General features: G+C 50.7%; 1 protein-coding gene across 1 annotated transcript in view; it reads left to right on the top strand.

The window, feature by feature from the left end:
• LOC138812418 (NACHT, LRR and PYD domains-containing protein 7-like) overlaps nt 1-20,165 on the top strand; it is a 38,628-nt gene that overhangs the window by 12,361 nt on the left and 6,102 nt on the right. Inside the window, exons 2-17 of the mRNA XM_070000369.1 lie at nt 10,051-10,312; nt 11,777-11,848; nt 11,942-12,016; nt 12,311-12,385; nt 12,668-12,739; nt 13,108-13,179; nt 13,270-13,344; nt 13,994-14,065; nt 15,081-15,152; nt 15,240-15,311; nt 15,727-15,801; nt 15,885-15,959; nt 16,303-16,377; nt 16,947-17,021; nt 17,115-17,189; nt 17,287-18,874. Of these exons, the coding sequence (XP_069856470.1) occupies nt 10,057-10,312; nt 11,777-11,848; nt 11,942-12,016; nt 12,311-12,385; nt 12,668-12,739; nt 13,108-13,179; nt 13,270-13,344; nt 13,994-14,065; nt 15,081-15,152; nt 15,240-15,311; nt 15,727-15,801; nt 15,885-15,959; nt 16,303-16,377; nt 16,947-17,021; nt 17,115-17,189; nt 17,287-18,874 (2,876 nt within the window). The 5' untranslated portion in view covers nt 10,051-10,056. The remainder of the gene's footprint in view (nt 1-10,050; nt 10,313-11,776; nt 11,849-11,941; nt 12,017-12,310; nt 12,386-12,667; nt 12,740-13,107; nt 13,180-13,269; nt 13,345-13,993; nt 14,066-15,080; nt 15,153-15,239; nt 15,312-15,726; nt 15,802-15,884; nt 15,960-16,302; nt 16,378-16,946; nt 17,022-17,114; nt 17,190-17,286; nt 18,875-20,165) is intronic.

Raw genomic sequence — 20,165 nt, forward strand, 5'->3', positions numbered from 1 at the left:
TTTAAGGCCCCCAAAGTCTGAATGCTCTATCTTTTCCTTTGCATCACGAGCTCTCAAACACTCATCAGCTCTTCCCCAATACAGAGGGAAAAAATTCAACCTGTGTCTGTGGACAGCGAGAGGGCCATTTGTTGCTGCTCGGATGCACACGGGATCTGCCTGGGACAGAAAGATGCTGTCTTTTTCTCTTTGGTGGCTTGTCTGTCTTTTGGGGAAGGAATAGAGCATTCAGAATTTGGGGGCCTTAAAACAAAATTGTTTTATGGCCCCCAAGTTCTGAGTCCTCTATCTTGTCATTTGCATGCTGATATACCAAACACTCATCAGCTGTCCCAAAATTGTGGGGTGGGAATTCCACCTGTGCCTGTGGACAACGAGAAGGGCTTTCGTTGTTGCTAGGATGCACAAAGGAGGTGCTTGTGACACAAAGATGCTATGTATTCCTCTTTGGTGGCTTTCTGGTCCTCTGCACCTGCAGCTCCTCCTCTGAATGCTCAGTTCTTCCTCTGCACACTCAGCTCCTCCTCTGCATGCTCAGCTCCTCCTCTACACCCTCAGCTCCTCCTCTGCACCCTCAGTTCCTCTGCACCTTCACCTCCTGTGAGCCATCAGCTCCTCTTCTTAGCCCATAACTGTTCCTCTGCACCCTCAGTTCCTGTGCACCCTCAGCTCCTCCTCTGTGTACTCTGCTCCTCCTTTGCACTGTCAGCTCTACCTCTGAGCCCTCACCTCCTCTGCACCCTCAGCTCCTCCTCTGTGCCCTCAGTTCCTCCTCTGCACCCGAAGCTCCTCTGAGCCCTCAGGTCCTGTGCCCTCAGCTCCTCCTCAGAGCCCCTAGCTCCTCTGTTCCTGCAGCTCCTCCTCTGCACCCTCAGCTCCTCCTCTGCTCCCTCAGCTCCTCTGAATCCTCAGCTCCTCTGAGCCATCAGCTCCTCCTGTGTGTCCTCAGCTCCTCCTCTACTCCCTCAGCTCTTCCTGGGCTCTCAGCTCCTCTGTATCCTCAGCTCCTCCTTTGCACTCTCAGCTCCTCCTCCTCTGCCCCTCAGCTCTTCCTTTGCCCCTTCAGCTCTTCCTCTGCACCCTCAACTACTCCTCTGCGCCCTCAACTCCTCCTGTGCCCCCTTAGCTCCTCCTATGCTTCCACAGCTCCTCCTTTGCATCCTCAGGTCCTCCTTTGTGGTCTCAGATCATCCTCTGCAACCTCAGATCCTCCTCTGCAACTTCAGCTCCTCTGAGCCCTCTGCTCCTCTGCCACCTCAGCTCCTCCTCTGCACCCTCACCTCCTCCTCTGCCCTCTCAGCTCCTCCCATGTGCCCTCAGCTCCTTCTCTGCACCCTCAGCTCCTCCTCTGTACCCTCAGCTTTCTTCTCTGAACCCTCATTTCCTCTGCACCCTCACCTCCTCCTCTGCATGTTAAGCTCCTCCTCTACACCCTCAGCTCCTCCTCTGCCCCCACAGCTTCTCCTCTGTGCCCTCAGCTCCTCCCATGTGCCCTCAGCTTCTCCTCTGTGCCCTCAGCTCCTCCTCTTTACCCTCAGCTCCTCCTCTGTGCCCTCAGCTCCTCTGCACCCTCAGCTCCTCCTTGTGCTCTCAGCTCCTCTGAGCCCTCAGCTCCTACTATGCACCCTCAGCTCCCCCTCTGGGCCCACAGCTCCTCCTCTGTGCTCACAGCTACTCTTCTGTGTCCTCAGCTCCTCCTCTTCTCCAGCAGCTCCTTCTCTCTGCCCTTAGCATCTCCTCTGCTCCTTAAACACCCCTGTGCCCGCAGCTCCTCCTCTGCACCCTCAGCTCCTCCTTTGTGCCCTCAACTCCTGTACCCGCAGCTCCTCCACTGTCTGCAGATCCTCCTCTGTGCCCTCAGCTACTCCTCTGCACCTTCAGCTCCAACTCTACACCCTCAGCTCTTCCTCTGCACCATCAGCTCCTCTGAGTCCTCAGCTCCTCCTCTGCACCCTCAGCACCTCCTCTGTACCCTCAGCACCTCCTTTGTGCCCTCAGCTACTCCTCTGTACCTTCAGCTCCTCTTCCCTAGCAGCTCCTCCTCTCTGCCCTCAGTGCCTCCGCTGCTCCTTAAAGTCCTCTGTGCCTGGAGCTCCTCCTCTGAAAACCCTCAGCTTCTCCTGTTGTCCCTCAGCTCTACCTCTGCACCCTCAGCTCCTCTATGCCCTCAGCTCCTCCTCTGCACCCTCAGCTCCTCCTTTGTGCCCTCAACTCCTCCTCTGCACCCTCAGCTCCTCTATGCCCTCAGCTCCTCCTCTGCACCTTCAGCTCCTCCTCTGCATCCTCAGCTCTTCTTCTGCAACCTCAGCTCCTCTGCACCCTCAGCTCCTCCTCTGCGTCCTCAGCTCCTCCTCTGCACCCTCAGCTCCTCTGCACCCTCAGCTCCTCCTCTGCGCCCTCAGCTCCTCCTCTGTGCCCTCAGCTCCTCTGCCATCAGCTCCTCTTCTGCACCTTCAGCTCCTCACCTGCTTGCTCAGCTTCTCTGTGCCCTCAGCTCCTCCACTGCACCCTCAGCTCCTCTGTGCCCGCAGCTCCTCCTCTACGCCCTCAGCTACTCTGCACCTTCAGCTCCTCCTCTGCACCCTCTGGTCTTCCTCTGCGCGCCAAGCTCCTCTGTGCCCCCAGCTCCTCCTTTGAGCCCTCAGTTCCTCTGCGCCCCCAACTCCTCCTCTGCACCGTCAGCTCCTTCTCTGGGCCTTCAGCTCCTCCTCTGTGCCCACAGCTCCTCTGTGACCTCAGCTCTTCCTCTGCACCCTCAGCTCCACCTCTGCATCCTCAGCTCTTCCTCTGCACCCTCAGCACCTCCTTGCGACCTTAGCTCCTCTGAGCCCTCAGCTCTTCTCTTTCCTCAGAATCTCCTCTGCCCCCGCAGCTCCAATCTTCACCCTCAGCTCCTTCTCTGCACCCTCAGCTCCTCCTCTGCACTCTCAGGTCCTCCTCCACCCCACAGCTTCTCCTCAGCACCCTCAGCTCCTCTATGCCCTCAGCTCCTCCTCTGCACCTTCAGCTCCTCCTCTGCATCCTCAGCTCTTCTTCTGCAACCTCAGCTCCTCTGCACCCTCAGCTCCTCCTCTGCACCCTCAGCTCCTCCTCTGCACCCTCAGCTCCTCCTCTGCACTCTCAGGTCCTCCTCCACCCCACAGCTTCTCCTCAGCACCCTCAGCTCCTCCTCTGCACCCTCAGCTCCTCCTCTGCACCCTCACTCTGTACCCTCAGCTCCTCCTCTGCACTCTCAGCTCCTCCTCTGTCCCCACAGCTTCTCCTCAGCACCCTCAGCTCCTCCTCTGCACTCTCAGCTCCTCCTCTGCACCTTCAGCTCCTCCTCTGCACCCTCAGCACCTCCCTGCACTATCAGCTTCTCTGAGTCCTCAGCTTCTCTCTTTCCTCACAATCTCCTCTGCCCCACAGCTTCTCCTCAGCGCCCTCAGCTCCTCCTCTGCCCCCACAGCTTCTCAGCGCCCTCAGCTCCTCCTCTGCACCCTCAGCTCCTCCTCCACCCCCACAGCTTCTCCTCAGCACCCTCAACTCCTCCTCTGCACCCTCAGCTCCTCCTCTGTACCCTCAGCTCCTCCTCTGCACTCTCAGCTCCTCCTCTGCCCCCACAGCTTCTCCTCTGCACCCTCAGCTCCTCCTCTGCACACTCAGCTCCTCTGCACCCTCAGCTCCTCCTCTGCGACCTCAGCTACTCTGAGCCTATGGCTGCTCCTCTGCATCTGCAGCTCCTCCCCTGCACCCTCAGCTCCTCCTCTGCACCCTCAGCTACTCTGCACCCGCAGCTCCTCCTCTGTACCCTCAGTTCCTCCTCTGTCCCCTCAGCTCCTCCTCTTCACCCTCAGCTCCTCCCCTGTGCCCTCAGCTCCTCCTCTGTACCCTCAGCTCCTCTGAATTCTCAGCTCCTCCTCTGTACTCTCAGGCCCACTTCTACCTCAGTTTCTCCTCTGCACCCTCAGCTGCTCATTTGCGCCCTCAGCTCCTCTTCTGCACCCTCAGCTCCTCCTCTGTGACCTCAGCTCCTCCTCTGCGCCCTCAGCTCCTCCTCTGCGCCCTCAGCTCCTCTTCTGCATCCTCAGCTCCTCTGTGCCCTCAGCTCCTCCTTGTGCCCTCAGCTCCTCTCAGCCCTCAGATGCTCTCTTCCATCAGAATCTCCTCTGTGCCCATAGCTCCTCCTCGTCACCCGCAGATCCTCCTCAGCTTCTCTGTGCTCTCAGCTCCTCCTTGTGCCCTCAGCTCCTCTCTGTCCTCAGCTCCTGTCTGCCCTCAGGATCCCCTCTGCCCCCACAGCTTCTCCTCAGCACCCTCAGCTCCTCCTCTACACTCTCAGCTCCTCCTCTGTGCCCTCATCTCTGCACCCTTAGCTCCTCTGTGACTGCAGCTCTTCCTCTGCACCCTCAGATCCTCCTCTGTGCTCTTAGTTCCTCCTCTGTGCCCTCAGGTCCTCCTCTAAGCCCTCAACTCCTCTATGCCTGCAGCTCCTCCTCTGCATCCTCAGCTCCTCCTCTGCACCCTCAGCTACCCTTCCGTGCCATCAGCTACTCCTATGCACCCTCAGCTCTTCCTCTGGGCCCACAGCTCCTCCTCTGCTCCCTCAGCTCCTCTGCACCCTCAACTCCTCCTCTGTACCCTCAGCTCCTCTGCACCCTCAGCTCCTCCTCTCCACCCTCAGCTTCTCTGCATCCTTAGCTCTTCCTCTGCAACCACAGTTCCTCCTCTGCACCCTCAGTTTCCCCTCTGTACCCTCAGCTCCTTCTCTGAACCCTCAGCTCCTCCTTTTGTCCTCAGCTTCTCCTCTGCACCATCAGCTCCTCCTCTGTGCCCTCAGCTTGTCTGTACCCTCAGCTCCTCTTCTGTGCCCTCACCTCCTCCTCTACACTCTCAACTCCTCCTGTGTGCCCTCAGCTCCTCTGTGCCTTCAGCTCCTCCTCTGAGCCCTCCACTCCTCTAAGCCCTCAGCTCCTCTTTTGCACGCTCAGTGCCTTGTTTGCACCCTCAGCTCTTCCTCTGTGCCCTCTGCTCCTCTTCTGCACCAGACACTGGCTTTGGGGGGGAAGTCTCATGGTGGCTTCTCATGAGCCATGATTGATCATATTACTGGCCACTGGGGTCTGGGGGACCTTTCTTCCCTCCTTAGAGATTGGTTGAAGTGGGGGCTGAACACTGCCAGTGTTTCCCACCGTGTTAGTTACCCAGCCACCAACCCTTGCGCCCCTCCCCACTGCATACTTGCCTAGGGCTTGCCAAGGTAAATAAATAAATAAAATAAAATTACCCAGTTAACTGAAATTCAGCTGAGCTCTCTGGAGAGGCTCCCTCCTTCTCATCCACTCTCTGGAGCTATCTCAGGAACCAAGGGCAAGCCATTGGAGATGTTCCTTACTGTTTCTGTTGGGAAGTTGCACTCAAAGCAGAATGGACTTTCGCCATGATATTTGCTGTTCTGTCTTGTTCTCATACCCGAGCCGGGCAAGAAAATTGCATCTTGAGTCATCCAAGGGGCTTGGGAAAGCTCTGATCTACTCCTTCCCCGCCACCCCCCAATCCCGCCCGCCTGCCATCTCACCTTGAACCCATTAAGTTAGAATGGCTGAGGTTGGGGCCCAGCTGCCTTCCAGGTGAGTCCCATCTCCCAGTCCCAGAAGCAACCATTTAATCCGGGCTGGTTTTCCACCCCAGTAGGAAGGCCCTGGCAGTGGGGAGGAAGCTGAGGTTCAAGCTTTAGGGGGCTGGAAGACCCCAGCTTGCCTGCAGGTATGTCAGTGGTGTCCAGTGGAGATCCTGCCCTGGGCAAGGTGAGTAGCCATCCTCCTGCCTGCCCCTCCCTCTCCTCTCAGGCTAGCAGCCATTGCTGGATAATATTCCTCCCTCTCACAGAACTTTCCAGGCCTGGGCTTTTCTGTGGTGCGAGGGGGGTGTGAGGGTGGAATTTCTCAGAAGCTTGGGATGTATGACTGTTTTTGGTGTTTTTTTGTTTTTGTTTTTGTTTTGGTCAGTCATGGGTCTGGACACTGTCACTGAGCTTTTCTTCTCAAGGTGAGAATTCTACCACTTAAGTCACAGCACCACTTCTGGCTTTTTGTGTGTGTGGTTTATGTAGTACTGAGGACTCGAACCCAGGGCTTCATGCATGCTAGGCAAGTACTCTACCACTGAGTCACATTCCCAGCCCTAATGACTGTTTTTTTTTTTTTTGGGGGAGGGGGTCCGGTCGTGGGGCCTGAACTCAGGGCCTGGGTGATGTCCCTCAGTTCTTCAGCTCAAGGCTAGCGCTCTACCACTTGAGCCACAGTGCCACTTCGGCTTTTTTCTTCTTGCTTATGTGGTGCTGAGGAATCGAACCCAGGGCCTCATGCATGCAAGGCAAGCGCTCTACCACTGAACCACCTTCCCAGCCCCTAATGACTGTTTTTGAGAGGTAAGCTCTCCTCTATTCCATTCCTAGCTTTTCCTTCTAAGTGTGTGTGTGTGTGCGTGCACGCACGTACATGCGCACACATTTGAACTCAGGTCCTAGATACTTGTCCCTTAGCTTTTTTTCTTGTTCAAGGCTGGTGCTCTACCACTTGAGCCACAGCTCCACTTTGGCTTTTTGGTGGTTCAGTGGAGCTAGAGAGTCTCGAAGACTTTTCTGTCCTTCCTCTGTGTTCCCAGCTTGGCCTGGTTCTGTGGGTGCTGGCTATTGGAGGGATCTAGAATGATCTATTGTTCTTCAGCTGTCTGAAGGCAGCATGACAGGTTCCAGTGTTCCCTGCTCTGGGAGTTCTGCAGGTCCTCCTCTCATCCTTGGCTTCATCCCCCAAGTTCACTTTTTTTTTTCCCATTGCCCCCACCCCCACCCTGCGTTTCCCACTTCAGGTCTAGCCCCTGTGTGTGAGAATGCACACAGTATCGTCTTAGTGCATCTGGCTTATTTCATCTTCCTGAAAATATGTTATTTGTTTTTGGTGCTTGGGACCTGACCCCCGGGCCTGGGCGCTGTCCCTGATCTTCTTTTGCTTGAGGCTAGCACTCTACCACCTTGAGCTGCAGCTCCACTTCTAGTTTTTTTGGTTGATTAGTCATAAGTCTCACAGCATTGCCTGCGCTGGATAGCTTCAAACTGTGATCCTGAGATCTTGGCCTCCCGAATAGCTAGGATTACCGGCCTGAGCCACTGGTGTTCGGCTTTGTATTTCTTCTTTATGGTTGAATAATACTCCACCATGTAAACTGCACGGATGTTTTGCTCCACCACACACAGGTTGATAGGCACCCCGGTGGCTTCCGTCCATGGCTCTTGTGAACAGCACTGCAGTGAGCGTCCTGTGCAGGGCTTTCTGCACAGTGTCGAGTTCCTTTAGCAGGCACTGCACATCCATTTTGTTTTCCCACGTGGCTTTGCTTTGTTGAGCAAGTGAGCCATCCACACGCGTGTGAGCTCAGGGTGCAGCTGGCTTATTTCTGGTGATGTGAGAGACACATTATTTCCTTGGTACACAGCACCGTGAAAAGGACCAAATATTACTTTGCTTTGGTTTTCACACAGCATCCACCCAAACCTGTGCTGCGCCAGTCCCTTATTTGCACACTCCTTAAGAATAACTGGCAGCCGGGCGCTGGTGGCTCATGCCTGTAATCCTAGCTACTCAGGAGGCTGAGATCTGAGGATCTCGGTTCAAAGCCAGCCCGGGCAGGAGAGACCGTGAGACTCCTATCTCCAATAAAACCACCAGAAAACCGGAAGTGGCGCTGTAGCTCAAGTGGTAGAGCGCTCGCTTTGAGCTGAAGAGCTGAGGGACAGCGCCCAGGCCCAGAGTTCAAGCCCTACGACTGACAAAAAAAAAAAAAAAAAAAAAAAAAGAATAACTGGCATTCTCCCATGTCATTTCTTTACTTTTGTTTGTTGTGTGTGACAGTACTAGAGCTTGAACTTGGGGCCTTATACTCTGCTTAGCTTTTACACTCAAGGCTGGTTGCCTCCACCACTTGAGCCACAGCTCCACTTTGGCTTTATGCTGGTTAATTGGAAGATAAGAGTTCTCACATGCTTTCGCTGCCTGGGCGGGCATCCAATCTCCATCCTCAGATCTCAAGTCTCCTGAGTAGCTAGGATTATAGGTGTGAACCACCTCACCTGGCTTCTTCTTCTTCTATATTTTAAGCCCTACTTGGGTAACTGTGATTCCCAGTACAATAAACTGCTGTGACATAACTTTGATTTCCTGTTTGTGGTGCTAGAGATCTAATCTGGGTCCTCATGAAAGTTAGGAAACACATGTGATTTTTTTTTTTCCTAGCCAAGGTTTTCTTGATAGATTCAATCAATGAATGTAGAATCTGTGGGTAGAAAAGTTTGGCTCTCCTCTCTCCCTGCTCCTTTTCTAGGGGGCATTAGGGGTGTTTTTTTTCAAACTCTATAACATTTATTTATTTTTATTATATTTTTGTGTGTGAAAATACCATACAGAGGGGTTACAATTACATGGGCAAGATAGTGAGTACATTTCTTAATAAGCATTGTTGCCTCCTCCTTTGTTTCCCCTTCCCATCCCTTCCCCTCTCCACCCCCCACCTCCACCCCCTACCACCACCTCCCCGCCTGCCAAAGTTGTAAAGTTTGTTTTTCGACATAATGTCTTGTACATCTCATTGTTGTATGGCTATTGAAGATCTTCTCTCAACCTGTGGGCTTTCTATTCATCTTGCTAGCTATGTCCTTTGCCATGCAGAAGCTCTGCAATTTCATGCAATCCCATTTGTCCAACCTTTCTTTGATTTGTTGTGTTTCTGGCTCTCTATTAAGAAAATTTTGGCCTGTGCCAAGGAGACCTAGGGTCTCTCCTATTCCATCCTGTAATGTTTTCAGAGTGTCTGCTTTGACTCCTAGGTCTTTGATCCATTTGGAGTTGATTCTGGTGCAGGGTGATATATAAGATCTAGGCTTAGTTTTCTACAAGTAGTTAACTAATTTTGCCAGCACCATTTACTGAAGAGGCTGTCTTTCTTCCATTCTATTTTTTTAGTTCCCTTATCGAAGATTAGATGGCTATAGGTCTGTAAGTTCATTTCTGGGTTTTCAATTCTATTCCATTGGCATTAGGGGTGTTTTGTTGGTGGTGGTGGATATGGGGTTTGAACTCAAGGCCTGGGCGCTGTCTCTGAACATTTTTTGGGGGGCTCTGGTCATGGGGCCTGAACTCTGGGCATGGGCACTGTCCCTCAGCTCAAGGCTAGCACTCTTACCACTTGAGCCACAGCGCCACTTCTGGCTTTTTTTTCTGTGTATGTGGTGCTGAGGAATCGAACCCAGGGCCTTATGCATGCAAGGCAAGCGCTCTACCACTGAGCCACATTCCCAGTCCCACATTTTTTTTTTCTGAACATTTTTTACTCAAGGCTAACACTCTACCACTTTGAGCCACAGCAGCACCACTTCCAGTTTTCTCGTGGTTCACTGGAGATGAGAGTTTCATCGACTTTCCTGCCTGGGTTGGCATTGAACCCCAACCTCAGATCTCAGCCTTCTGAGTAGCTAGAATGACATGCATGAGTCGCCAGCTTCTAGCCTGATAGATACTTTGATGATATCTGTTTGCAGGGCTGGAGATCGAACCCAAAGCCCTGAACATTCAAGGCAAACACTTCACTTGCCTATAGCCTCTGTCTTGTGATTTTTTTTTTTTTTTGGTCGGTCATAGGGCTTAAACTCTGGGCTTGGGTGCTATCCCTGCGCTCTTCAGCTCAAGACAAGTGCTCTACTGCTTTAGCCATAGCACCACTTCCGGTTTTCTGGAGGTTAATTGGAGATAAGAGTCTCATGGACATTTCTGCCCCAGCTGGCTTGAGCTGTTTGAACTGTGATCCTCAGATCTCAGCCTCCTCAGTAGCTAGGATTACAGGCCTGAGCAACAGCACCTGGCTTTTTTTTTTCTTTTCTGTTAGTTTGGTTAATGGATGTAATGTCAGTGTCAGGAAATCCTAAGAACTGCAGTGTGTTACCCAAGGATGCTGGTTCTCAGCTTTCTCTTCCTCTGCTCCCAATTCTTGTTTAATCCTGATCCTTAAGTGCTGTCTTAGGGTCCCATGATGTCTTTGAAGCCACAGTATAACCTGAAAAACCTTCTGGACAAGTTGGACCATGAGGAGTTAAGGACCTTCAAATCTCTGCTGAAGCCCCTCATGGAGCCAGGCGTGGACCTGCGGATCTTCCCCTGGGATGAGGTGGAAGAGGCCAGTGGTAGCAAACTGGCTGAAATCCTGGAGGACACACTGCCGAGGGCGAGTCTCAGGAAGACCGTCTGGTCTATCTTGGAGAAGATGGAGCTGCCTCAGATCCTGGGCAAGTACCCCACCCGTCCACTGGCCCCACCTAGGGTGGGGACCCTGGGGGCTTAGGAACAGCCCTGTACCTGGTAGTTCCTGCCCAGCATCTAAACTCTTCAGATGGCTGAGATAGGAGGATCCCAGTTCAAAGGCAGCCCAGGCAGGAGAGGTCAGGAGACTCTTAATCTCCCATGAACTACCAGAAAGCTGGAAGTGGCACTGTGGCTAAGTGGTAGGTAGAAAGCTAGCCTTGAGCATAAAAGCTTAGAGAGCACAAGGTCCTGAGATCTAGTCCCACTACCAGAATACATTCCCTGGCATTCCAGGTTGACTTACCTCAGCCAACAGAAGTCTACCCTGAAAGCTTCCCTCTTCCTGAAAAGAAACAAAATTTCTCTCTCTTTTTTTTTTTAACAGCAGAGTAGTACTTTGTTGTTTTTGCATACCACGCTGTCTTTATCCATGGAGATGTAAATTATTATAACAGTAATGTGCTACATCTTACAATGTGTTGTCCCATAAAGAAGACTTAATACTTGAGACCTTCTGGACGAACCCTAAAGCTTAATCTAGGAGCCCTGGGAGCCAGGAGCTAAGATTGACTCCCACCTTATCTCCCCCAAACCAAGCAAAAACCAGCACCAGGAGTGCTGTGTGACTTTGACGGCTGGAAGGTCATTCTGACCTTGGCTTAACTGAAGTTCCCTCACCCCAGGCACAGCTTTTATTCCCTCCCCAGCCTGGCCACTTGCGCCAGCCCTGCCCCCAAGAGACCATAGCCTGGTTTTTTTTTGTTGTTGTTTTTATTTTCTGCTTCCTGATTAAGACCCCTATAGGCAAGACCCCAAATCCTTGGCAAGATCTCTGATCCCAAGGGAAGGTTGCTGTCCTTCCCTGTTCTTCAATAAACAGTCCTTGCTGGTTGGATGATCGAGTCTAGCCTGTTTCTTTTCTTTCTTTCTCCTCCATTTTCCTAACACTGAGTGTCAAGGTTTACATGGCTGTATGTTTGTGTGTGTGTATACGCATTTATATATATGAAATATGTATATATTGAAATAAAGATACTGGAATTGGACCATAGGGAATTATCTTTAACTGGGGCCATTTTGTTTTGGCAGATGAAGGTGACCCCTCCCCCCAGGTGATGGGCTTGCCTGAATTCCTAGCTGCTGGGGTGGAGACTTGGACTGTGTAGGTCACTGAAACCTGCCAGCTCCCGGGACCCTGCCCCCTGGCCAAGACCCTATTTAGGCCCCGACCAGCTCCAGTAGCTCATTTCTGGTTTCCTGGCTCTCCCCTGTCACCATGGATTCCCGCTGCAACTCTCCATTCGAATTTATCGGTATTGTCTGTTCTTTCCTCTCCTCTCATTGCTCAGTATTCCCACAGGGTTAAGTGTATTTTAGGCAGCTGCAGATTTTTAGGACAGGAGTCACAAAATATAGACATATATGTAACATATAATTTATTTTTACAGACTATGTTGACATATTGGAAAGTGAAGAACAAATGCAGGGGCAGGAACTGAAATGCGGGCAGGAGAAGCCAGGTGAGTAGTTTCTGTCTTGTGGCGTGCAGAGCAAATGAATGCTCTTTTTTCTGTGTATAATATATATCATTTTATTTTATTTTGTTTTTACAGAGGATGTTGAGACACTGGTAACAGAAGAAGAGATGCAGGGAGATGAAGTGAAAAATGGTGAGATGGAAAATCCAGGTGAGTAGTTTCTGTCTTTGACATGCAGGGTGAATTGTGTGTGTGTGTGTGTGTGTGTGTGTGTGTGTGTGTGTGTGTGTGTGTGTGTGTGTGTGTGTGTGTGTGTGTGTGTGTGTGTGTGTGTGTGTGTGTGTGTGTGTGTGTGTGTGTGTGTGTGTGTGTGTGTGTGTGCGCGCGCGCGCGCGCGCGCGCGCGCGCGCTGAGTAATCAAACCCAGGGCCTCATGCATGCAAGGCAAGCACTCTACCACTGAGCCACCTTCGCAGCCGTGCCCCCCATTTTTTTTTTTAACAGAGGATGTTGAGACATCAGTAATAGAAGAACAAATTCTGGGTGAGGAACTGAAATGCAGGGAGATAGAAAAGCCAGGTGAGTGGTTTCTGTCTTGTTATATGCAGGATGAATCATCTTTTTCTTTTTTTGTGTGTGTTTTGGGTCCGGTCATGAGGCCTGATCTCTGGGCCTGGGCGCTGTCCCTCAGCTCTTCAGCTCAAGGCTAGTGCTCTACCATTTGAGCCACAGCACCACTTCTGGCTTTTTTTCTTTTTGCTTATGTGGTGCTGAGGAATCCAACCCAGGGTCTCATGCATGCAAGGCAAGCACTCTACCACTGAGCCACCTTCCCAGCCCCCTTTTTTATTTTTTTAACAGAGGATGTTGAGATACTAATTGAAGAACAAATGCTTGGGGAGGAACTGAAATGTGGGGAGATGGAAAAGCCAGGTGAGTGGTTTCTTTCATGTGACGTTCAGGATGAATCATCTTTTTCTGGCATATAATGTATATATTGTTATTTGTATATATATGTATATAATTATATGTATACATGCAATATATATATATAGCCATTCCTGGGACTTGAACTCTGGGCCTGGGCACTGTCCCTCAGCTCTTCAGCTCAAGGTGAGCACTCTACCACTTGAGCTACAGTGGCTTCCGGTTTCCTGGTGGTTTATTAGAGATAAGGGCTTCACGGACTTTCCTGCCCAGGCTGGCTTTGAACCATGATCCTCAGATCTCAGCTTCCTGAGTAGCTAGGATTACAGGCTTGAGCCACTGGGGCCCAGCTTCCTTTTTTATTTTTTTAACAGAGGATGTTGAGACACTAATTGAAGAACAAATGCTTGGGGAGGAACTGAAATGTGGGGAGATGGAAAAGCCAGGTGAGTGGTTTCTGTCTCATGGTATGCAGAGCAACACATTTTTTTCTGACACACACATACATATATTTATAGAATATATATTTTTGACAGAGGATGTTGAGACACCGGTAGTAGAAGAACAAATGCAGGGAGAAGAACTGAAATGTGGGGAGATAGAAAAGCCAGGTGAGTGGTTTCTTTCTTGTGACGTTCTGGGTGAATCATCTTTTTCTGGCATATAGTGCATATATTATTATTTGTATATATATATATGTATGTAATTATATGTATATATGCATTATATATATATACATATATATATATCTATATTGCCATTCCTGGGACTTGAACTCTGGGCCTGGGTGCTGTCCCTCAGCTCTTCAGCTCAAGGTGAGCACTCTACCACTTGAGCTACAGTGCTACTTCCCGTTTCCTGGTGGTTTATTAGAGATAAGGGCTTCACGGACTTTCCTGTCCAGGCTGACTTTGAACCACGATCCTCAGATCTCAGCTTCCTGAGTAGCTAGGATTACAGGCATGAGCCACTGGGGCCCAGCTTCCTTTTTTATTTATTTATTTATTTAATTATTAAATTTTTTTTTGGGTCCGGTTGTGGGGCCTGAACTCTGGGCCTGGGTGCTGTCCCTCAGCTCTTCAGCTCAAGGCTAGCGCTCTACCACTTGAGCCACAGCACCACTTCTGGCTTTTTTTCTTTTTGTTTATGTGGTGCTGAGGAATCAAACCAGGGCCTCAGGCATGCAAGGCAAGCGCTCTACCACTGAGCCACCTTCCCAGCCTTGAATCAAATCTTTTTCTGACTTTTTTTTTTTAACAGAAGATGTTGAGACACCGGTAATAGAACAAATGCAGGGAGAAGAACTGAAATGTGGGGAGATAGAAAAGTCAGGTGAGTGGTTTCTGTTTTTGACATGCAGGTTGAATTATCTTTTTCTGACCCAGGGCCTCAAGCATGTAAGGCAAGCACTATACCACTGAGCCACCTTCCCAGCCCAACATACAATTTTTTTTTTGCCAGTCCTGGGGCTTGATCTCAGGGCCTAGGCACTGTCCCTGAGCCTCTTTTGCTCAAGTCTAGCACTCTCACTTGAGCCACAAGACCACTTCCAGCTTTTTTCTGCTTATGGCTTATGTGGTGCTGAGGAATTGAACCCAGGGCCTTGTGCATGCAAGGCAAGCACTCTACCACTGAGATACCTTCCCAGTCCCCCACTTTTTTTTTCTGTTGGCCTGGGCTTGAACTCTGGGCCTAGGCACTGCTCAGCTCTTGAGCTCAAGTCTAGCGCCCTACCACTTGAGCCACAGTGCCACTTCTGGCTTTTACCTGCTTATATGGTGCTGAGAAATTAAACCCAGGGCCTTGTGCATGCAAGGCAAGCACTCTACCACTGAGCCACCTTCCCAGCCCCCCCCTTTTTTTTTTTTTGTCGGTCATGGGGCTTGAACTCTGGGCCTGAGCGCTGTCCCTCAGCTCTTCAGCTCAAGGTGAGCACTCTACCACTTGAGCTACAGTGCTACTTCTGGTTTCCTGGTGGTTTATTAGAGATAAGGGCTTCACAGACTTACCTGCCCAGGCTGGCTTTGAACCACGATCCTCAGATCTCAGCTTCCTGAGTAGCTAGGATTACAGGCATGAGCCACTGGGGCCCAGCTTCCTTTTTTATTTATTTATTTATTTTTATTTTTTGGGTCCGGTCCTGGGGCCTGAATTATGGGCCTGGACGCTGTCCCTCAGCTCTTCAGCTCAAGGCTAGCATTCTACCACTTGAGCTACAGCGCCAGTTCCAGCTTTTTTCTTTTTGCTTGTGTGGTGCTAAGGAATCCAACCCAGGGTCTCATGCATGCAAGGCAAGCACTCTACCACTGAGCCACCTTCCCAGCCCCCTTTTTTATTTTTTTAACAGAGGATGTTGAGACACTAATTGAAGAACAAATGCTTGGGGAGAAACTGAAATGTGGGGAGATGGAAAAGCCAGGTGAGTGGTTTCTGTCTTGTGGTAGGCAGAGCAACACATTTTTTCTGACACACACACATATATTTATAGAAAATATTTTTTTGGCAGAGGATGTTGAGACACCAGTAGTAGAACAAATGCAGGGAGAAGAATTGAAATGTGGGGAGATAGAAAAGCCAGGTGAGTGGTTTCTTTCTGGTGACATTCAGTGTGAATCATCCTTTTCTGGCATATACTGTATATATTATTATTTGTATATATTTGTATGTAATTATATATATGTAGTGTATATATATATATATATATATATATATATATATATATATATATATTGCCATTCCTGGGACTTGAACTCGGCTTGGGCGCTGTCCCTCAGCTCTTCAGCTCAAGGTGAGCGCTCTACCACTTTAGCTACAGCGCTACTTCCCGTTTCCTGGTGGTTTATTAGAGATAAGGGCTTCATGGACTTTCCTGGACCTTACTTTCCTGCTTAGGCTGGCTTTGAACTACGATCCTCAGATCTCAGCTTCCTGAGTAGCTAGGATTACAGGCTTGAGCCACTGGGGCCCAGCTTCCTTTTTTTTTTTTTAATCAGAGGATGTTGAGACACTGGTAATTGAAGAACAAATGCTTGGGGAGGAACTGAAATGTGGGGAGATTGAAAAGCCAGGTGAGTGGTTTCTGTCTCCTGGTATGTAGAGCAACACATTTTTTCTGACACACATATATTTATAGAATATATATTTTTGACAGAGGATGTTGAGACACCAGTAGTAGAAGAACAAATGCTGGGAGAAGAACTGAAATGTGGAGAGATAGAAAAGCCAGGTGAGTGGTTTCTTTCTTGTGACGTTCAGGGTGAATCATCTTTTTCTGGCCTATAGTGTATATATTATTTGCATATATATGTATGTATGTATGTATGTGTTTGTATGTATATATTATATTTATATTTATATATATTGCCATTCCTGGGACTTGAACTCTGGGCTTGGGTGCTGTCCCTCAGCTCTTCAGCTCAAGGCTAGTGCTCTACCACTTAAGCCACAGCACCACTTCCAGCTTTTTCTGCTTATGTGGTACTGAGGAATTGAACCCAGGGCCTCATGCATGCAAGGCAAGTGCTCTACCACTGAGCCACCTTCCCAGCCCCCATTTGGTTTTTTAACAGAGGATGTTGAGACACCAGTAATAGAAGAACAAATGCAGCGGGAGGAACTGAAATGCAGGGAGATGGAAAAGCCAGGTGAGTGGTTTTCTTGTGACATTCAGGGTGAATCATCTTTTTCTGGCATATAATGTATATATTATTATTTGTATATATGTATGTAATTATATGTATATATGTATTTGTATGTATATATGTATTATATATATTACACACACACACACACACATTGCCATTCCTGGGACTTGAACTCTGGGCCTGGGCGCTGTCCCTCAGCTCTTCAGCTCAAGGCTAGTACTCTACTACTTGAGCCACAGCGCCACTTCCGGCTTTTTTTTGGGGGGGGGGGTCCGGTTGTGGGGCCTGAACTCTGGGCCTGGACGCTGTTCCTCAGCTCTTCAGCTCAAGGCTAGCGCTCTACCACTTGAGCCACAGTGCCACTTCCGGTTTTTTTCTTATGTGGTGCTGAGGAATTGAACCCAGGGCCTCAGGCATGCAAGGCAAGCGCTCTACCACTGAGCCACCTTCCCAGCCCCCGGCTTTTTTTCTTATGTGGTACTGAGGAATTGAACCCAGGGCCTCATGCATGCAAGGGAAATGCTCTGCCACTGAGCTACCTTCCCAGCCCCCATTTTGTTTTTTAACAGAGGATGTTGAGACACCAGTAATAGAAGAACAAATGCAGGGAGAGGAACTGAAATGCAGGGAGACAGAAAAGCCAGGTGAGTGGTTTCTGTCTTATGGTGTGCAGAGCAAATGAATGCTCTTTTTCTAATATATATAAGATATATATCATATTTTATTTTACTTTACAGAGGATGTTGAGACACCGGGAATAGAAGAACAAATACAGGGGGAAGAAGTGAAAAATGGTGAGATGGAAAATCCAGGTGAGTGGTTTGTCTTGGGGTGTGCAGAGCAAATGGTCTCTTTATTCCTGAGAAGTCTACACATAACCAGCTTTTCTGTTCTTGAATGTCTCCCCAGACAACACGGAAGGGCAGAGTGATGCCAGAGACAGTCTGGCTAGGTTCTGGAAGAGTCGATTTTGTCTGGACCACACCTACCTCTCCGGCGTCATAGAGAGAAACCGGAATCTGATCCCATTTCTGGATCCGCAGGTCGTCCTCCGGGGGCGGGCCGTGGTGCTACATGGGCCCCCGGGTGCTGGGAAGACTACAGTGGCCAGGAAGTTAGTTCTGGAGTGGGCAGACGGCAGCCTGGCCCACCTCTTCTCATGGGTCTTCTACCTGAGCTGCAGGGAGCTCGCCCAGATGGCACCCTGCACGCTGGTGGAACTGCTCTCCCATGAATTCCCTGAGCTGGAGAGTGACGTGGTGCAGTTCCTGGAGGAGCCCCAGGAATCCCTGATCATCATCGATGGCTTGGAGAAGATGCGTATCCCCAGGTTGGACTCCAGGATTGATCTCTGCATGGACTGGCTGGAAGAGAACCCAGTGCCAGTCCTGCTGAGCAGCTTGCTGCAGGGGACATTGGTGCCCAATGCTACCTTGCTGATCACCACAACGCCCAGCACCCTGCGGGAGCTCATACCCCTGGTGGGCCAGGCGCAGTTCTGCAGCATCCCAGGCTTCTCAGAGGCGGATATGCAGGAGTTCTTCCTCAGGCATTTCAGAGACCAGGCCCAGGCCCAGAGAGCCCTGGAGGCTGTGCAGAGCAACGAAGCCCTGCTGGCCATGAGCCAGGTGCCCTCCACTTGCAGGCTGCTGTGCGCATGTCTGAAGCCAGTGATGGAGAGGGGCGAGGATCCCACCACTGCCTGCCAGACCCCCACTGCCCTGCTCCTCCACTTCCTCCAGGACCAGTTCTGCCACTCCCGCCCCTGCCCCAGTGCCCTGGCCCATGGGCTGGAGACCCTGTGCCACCTGGCTGCCCAGGGCCTGTGGGCCCAGACATCTGTGTTCTACCTGGAAGACTTGGAGAAACTTGGGGTGCAAGAGATCAGCCTGCACCCCTTCCTGGACAAGTGCCTCATCCAGAAGGACTTGAACTATCGGTACTACAGTTACTCCTTCACCTACCCCGTCCTCCAGCAGTTCCTGGCTGCCCTGTTCTATGTCCTGAAGCCCCAGGATGGGGAAGGCCGAGTCCGCCAACCCTGGGACGACAACATTGAAGATGTGCGTAAGCTGTTCTCCAGAGAGGCCTGGCTACGGAACCCCGGCCTGGCCCATGCGGGCCACTACCTGTTTGGCCTCCTAAACAGGAAGAGGGCCCAGGAGCTGGAGGCGACCTTTGGCTGCCACATAGACCTGGAGATCCGACGGGAGCTGCTGGGGTGTGGGGCGGAGGAGAGCAGGCCCTTCCTCCTGCGGATGGAGCAGAGCGAAATCTTTAGCTGGCTCTATGAATCTCAGGATGAGGAGGTGGTGAGGGAGGCACTGGCGCCCTTTGAGGAAATGTCTGTGTTCCTAAAGAGCCGCCAGGATCTCCTGCACACGTCCTTCTGCCTCAAGCATTGCCCGGGCCTGCACAAGCTCACGGTGCAGGTGGCCAGGGGGCTGCTCCGGGAGAATGATGGCGCTCAGCTGAGCTTCTACCTAAAGCATGGGAGGTAAGCCCAGTTTAACTCTGCCATCTTCATCTCACCCCCCTTGCCTTCGTCTTCCTCCCATGTCCTGTTCAGTTGGGAGTTTCCTGTGGTCTGACCTTACTACTTGGTCAGTCTCCTCCTGTTACGCTCTCGTCCTGGCTCACACTTCAGATGGGAGGTGACCTGCTATGTATGATTGGAATGAGTTTCCAGGCCTAGATAGTCCTCTGCTTATACCTCCAAAGGAGCAGGCATAACAGGCATGTATGAACGGCATGATGTGCATGTGCATTTGTTGAGATATTGCTGTCTTCCAAGGCTGGTCGAGACTAATCCTCTCCCAAACAGCTGGGATGCAAGGCATATACTAGCATGAGCAGCCCTAGGCATTATACCAAACATTGAAACAACCATGTTCTTCCTGTTATTGGTTGTGGGATTTGAACTCAGGCCCTGGGTGCTGTCCCTGAGTCCCTTTGTGCTCAAGGCTAGTGTTCTACCATTGAGCCACAGCGCCACTTTGGCTTTTGAGTGGTTAATTGAAGATCAGTGTCCTGGGGACTTTTCTGCCCAAGCTGGCTTTAAGCCTTGATCCTCAGATTTTAGCCTTCTTAGTAGCTAGGATTACAGATGTGAGCTACGGACAATAACATATCTTCAAGTCAACAGAAGATGATTCTTTTTTGGGGGGGTGGGGTCCGGACGTGGGGCATGAACTCTGGGCCTGGGCGCTGTCCCTCAGCTAGCGCTCTACCACTGGAGCCACAGTGCCACTTCCAGCTTTTTTCTTTTTGCTTCTGTGGTGCTGAGGAATCGAACCCAGGGCCTCAGGCATACAAGGCAAGCGCTCTACCACTGAGCCACCTTCCCAGCCCCAGAAGATGATTCTTTAAGTTTCTGTTTTTTTTTTTTTTCCTGGAGCTTGAACTCTGGGCCTGGGCACTGTCCCTGAGCTTCTTTCTCAAGGCTAGCACTCTACCACTTGAACCACAGAGCTATTTGCTGCCTTTTCTTAGTAGTTCATTGGAGATAAAAGAGTTTCACAGACATTCCTGCCCAGGCTGGAGATCTCCAGATCTCAGCCTCTTGATTAGTTAGGATTACAGGTGTGAGCCACTGGTGCCTGGCTTTTTTTTAAAGTTATGCTCAAAATGACATGCAAATGAATTGCCAGACCCAAGTCACAACCTTACAGTGCTAGAAATAAAACTCTATCCCAGGTCAAGAATGCCTGGAAGCTGGGTGCCTGTGGCTCATGCCTGTCGTCCTAATTGCTCAGGAAGCTGAGATATGAGGATTGTGGTTCAAAGCC

This window comes from Dipodomys merriami, unplaced genomic scaffold (genome assembly GCF_024711535.1).
Source record: "Dipodomys merriami isolate MVZ:Mamm:240054 unplaced genomic scaffold, mDipMer1.0.p SCAF_57, whole genome shotgun sequence".
NCBI lineage: Eukaryota > Metazoa > Chordata > Mammalia > Rodentia > Heteromyidae > Dipodomys > Dipodomys merriami.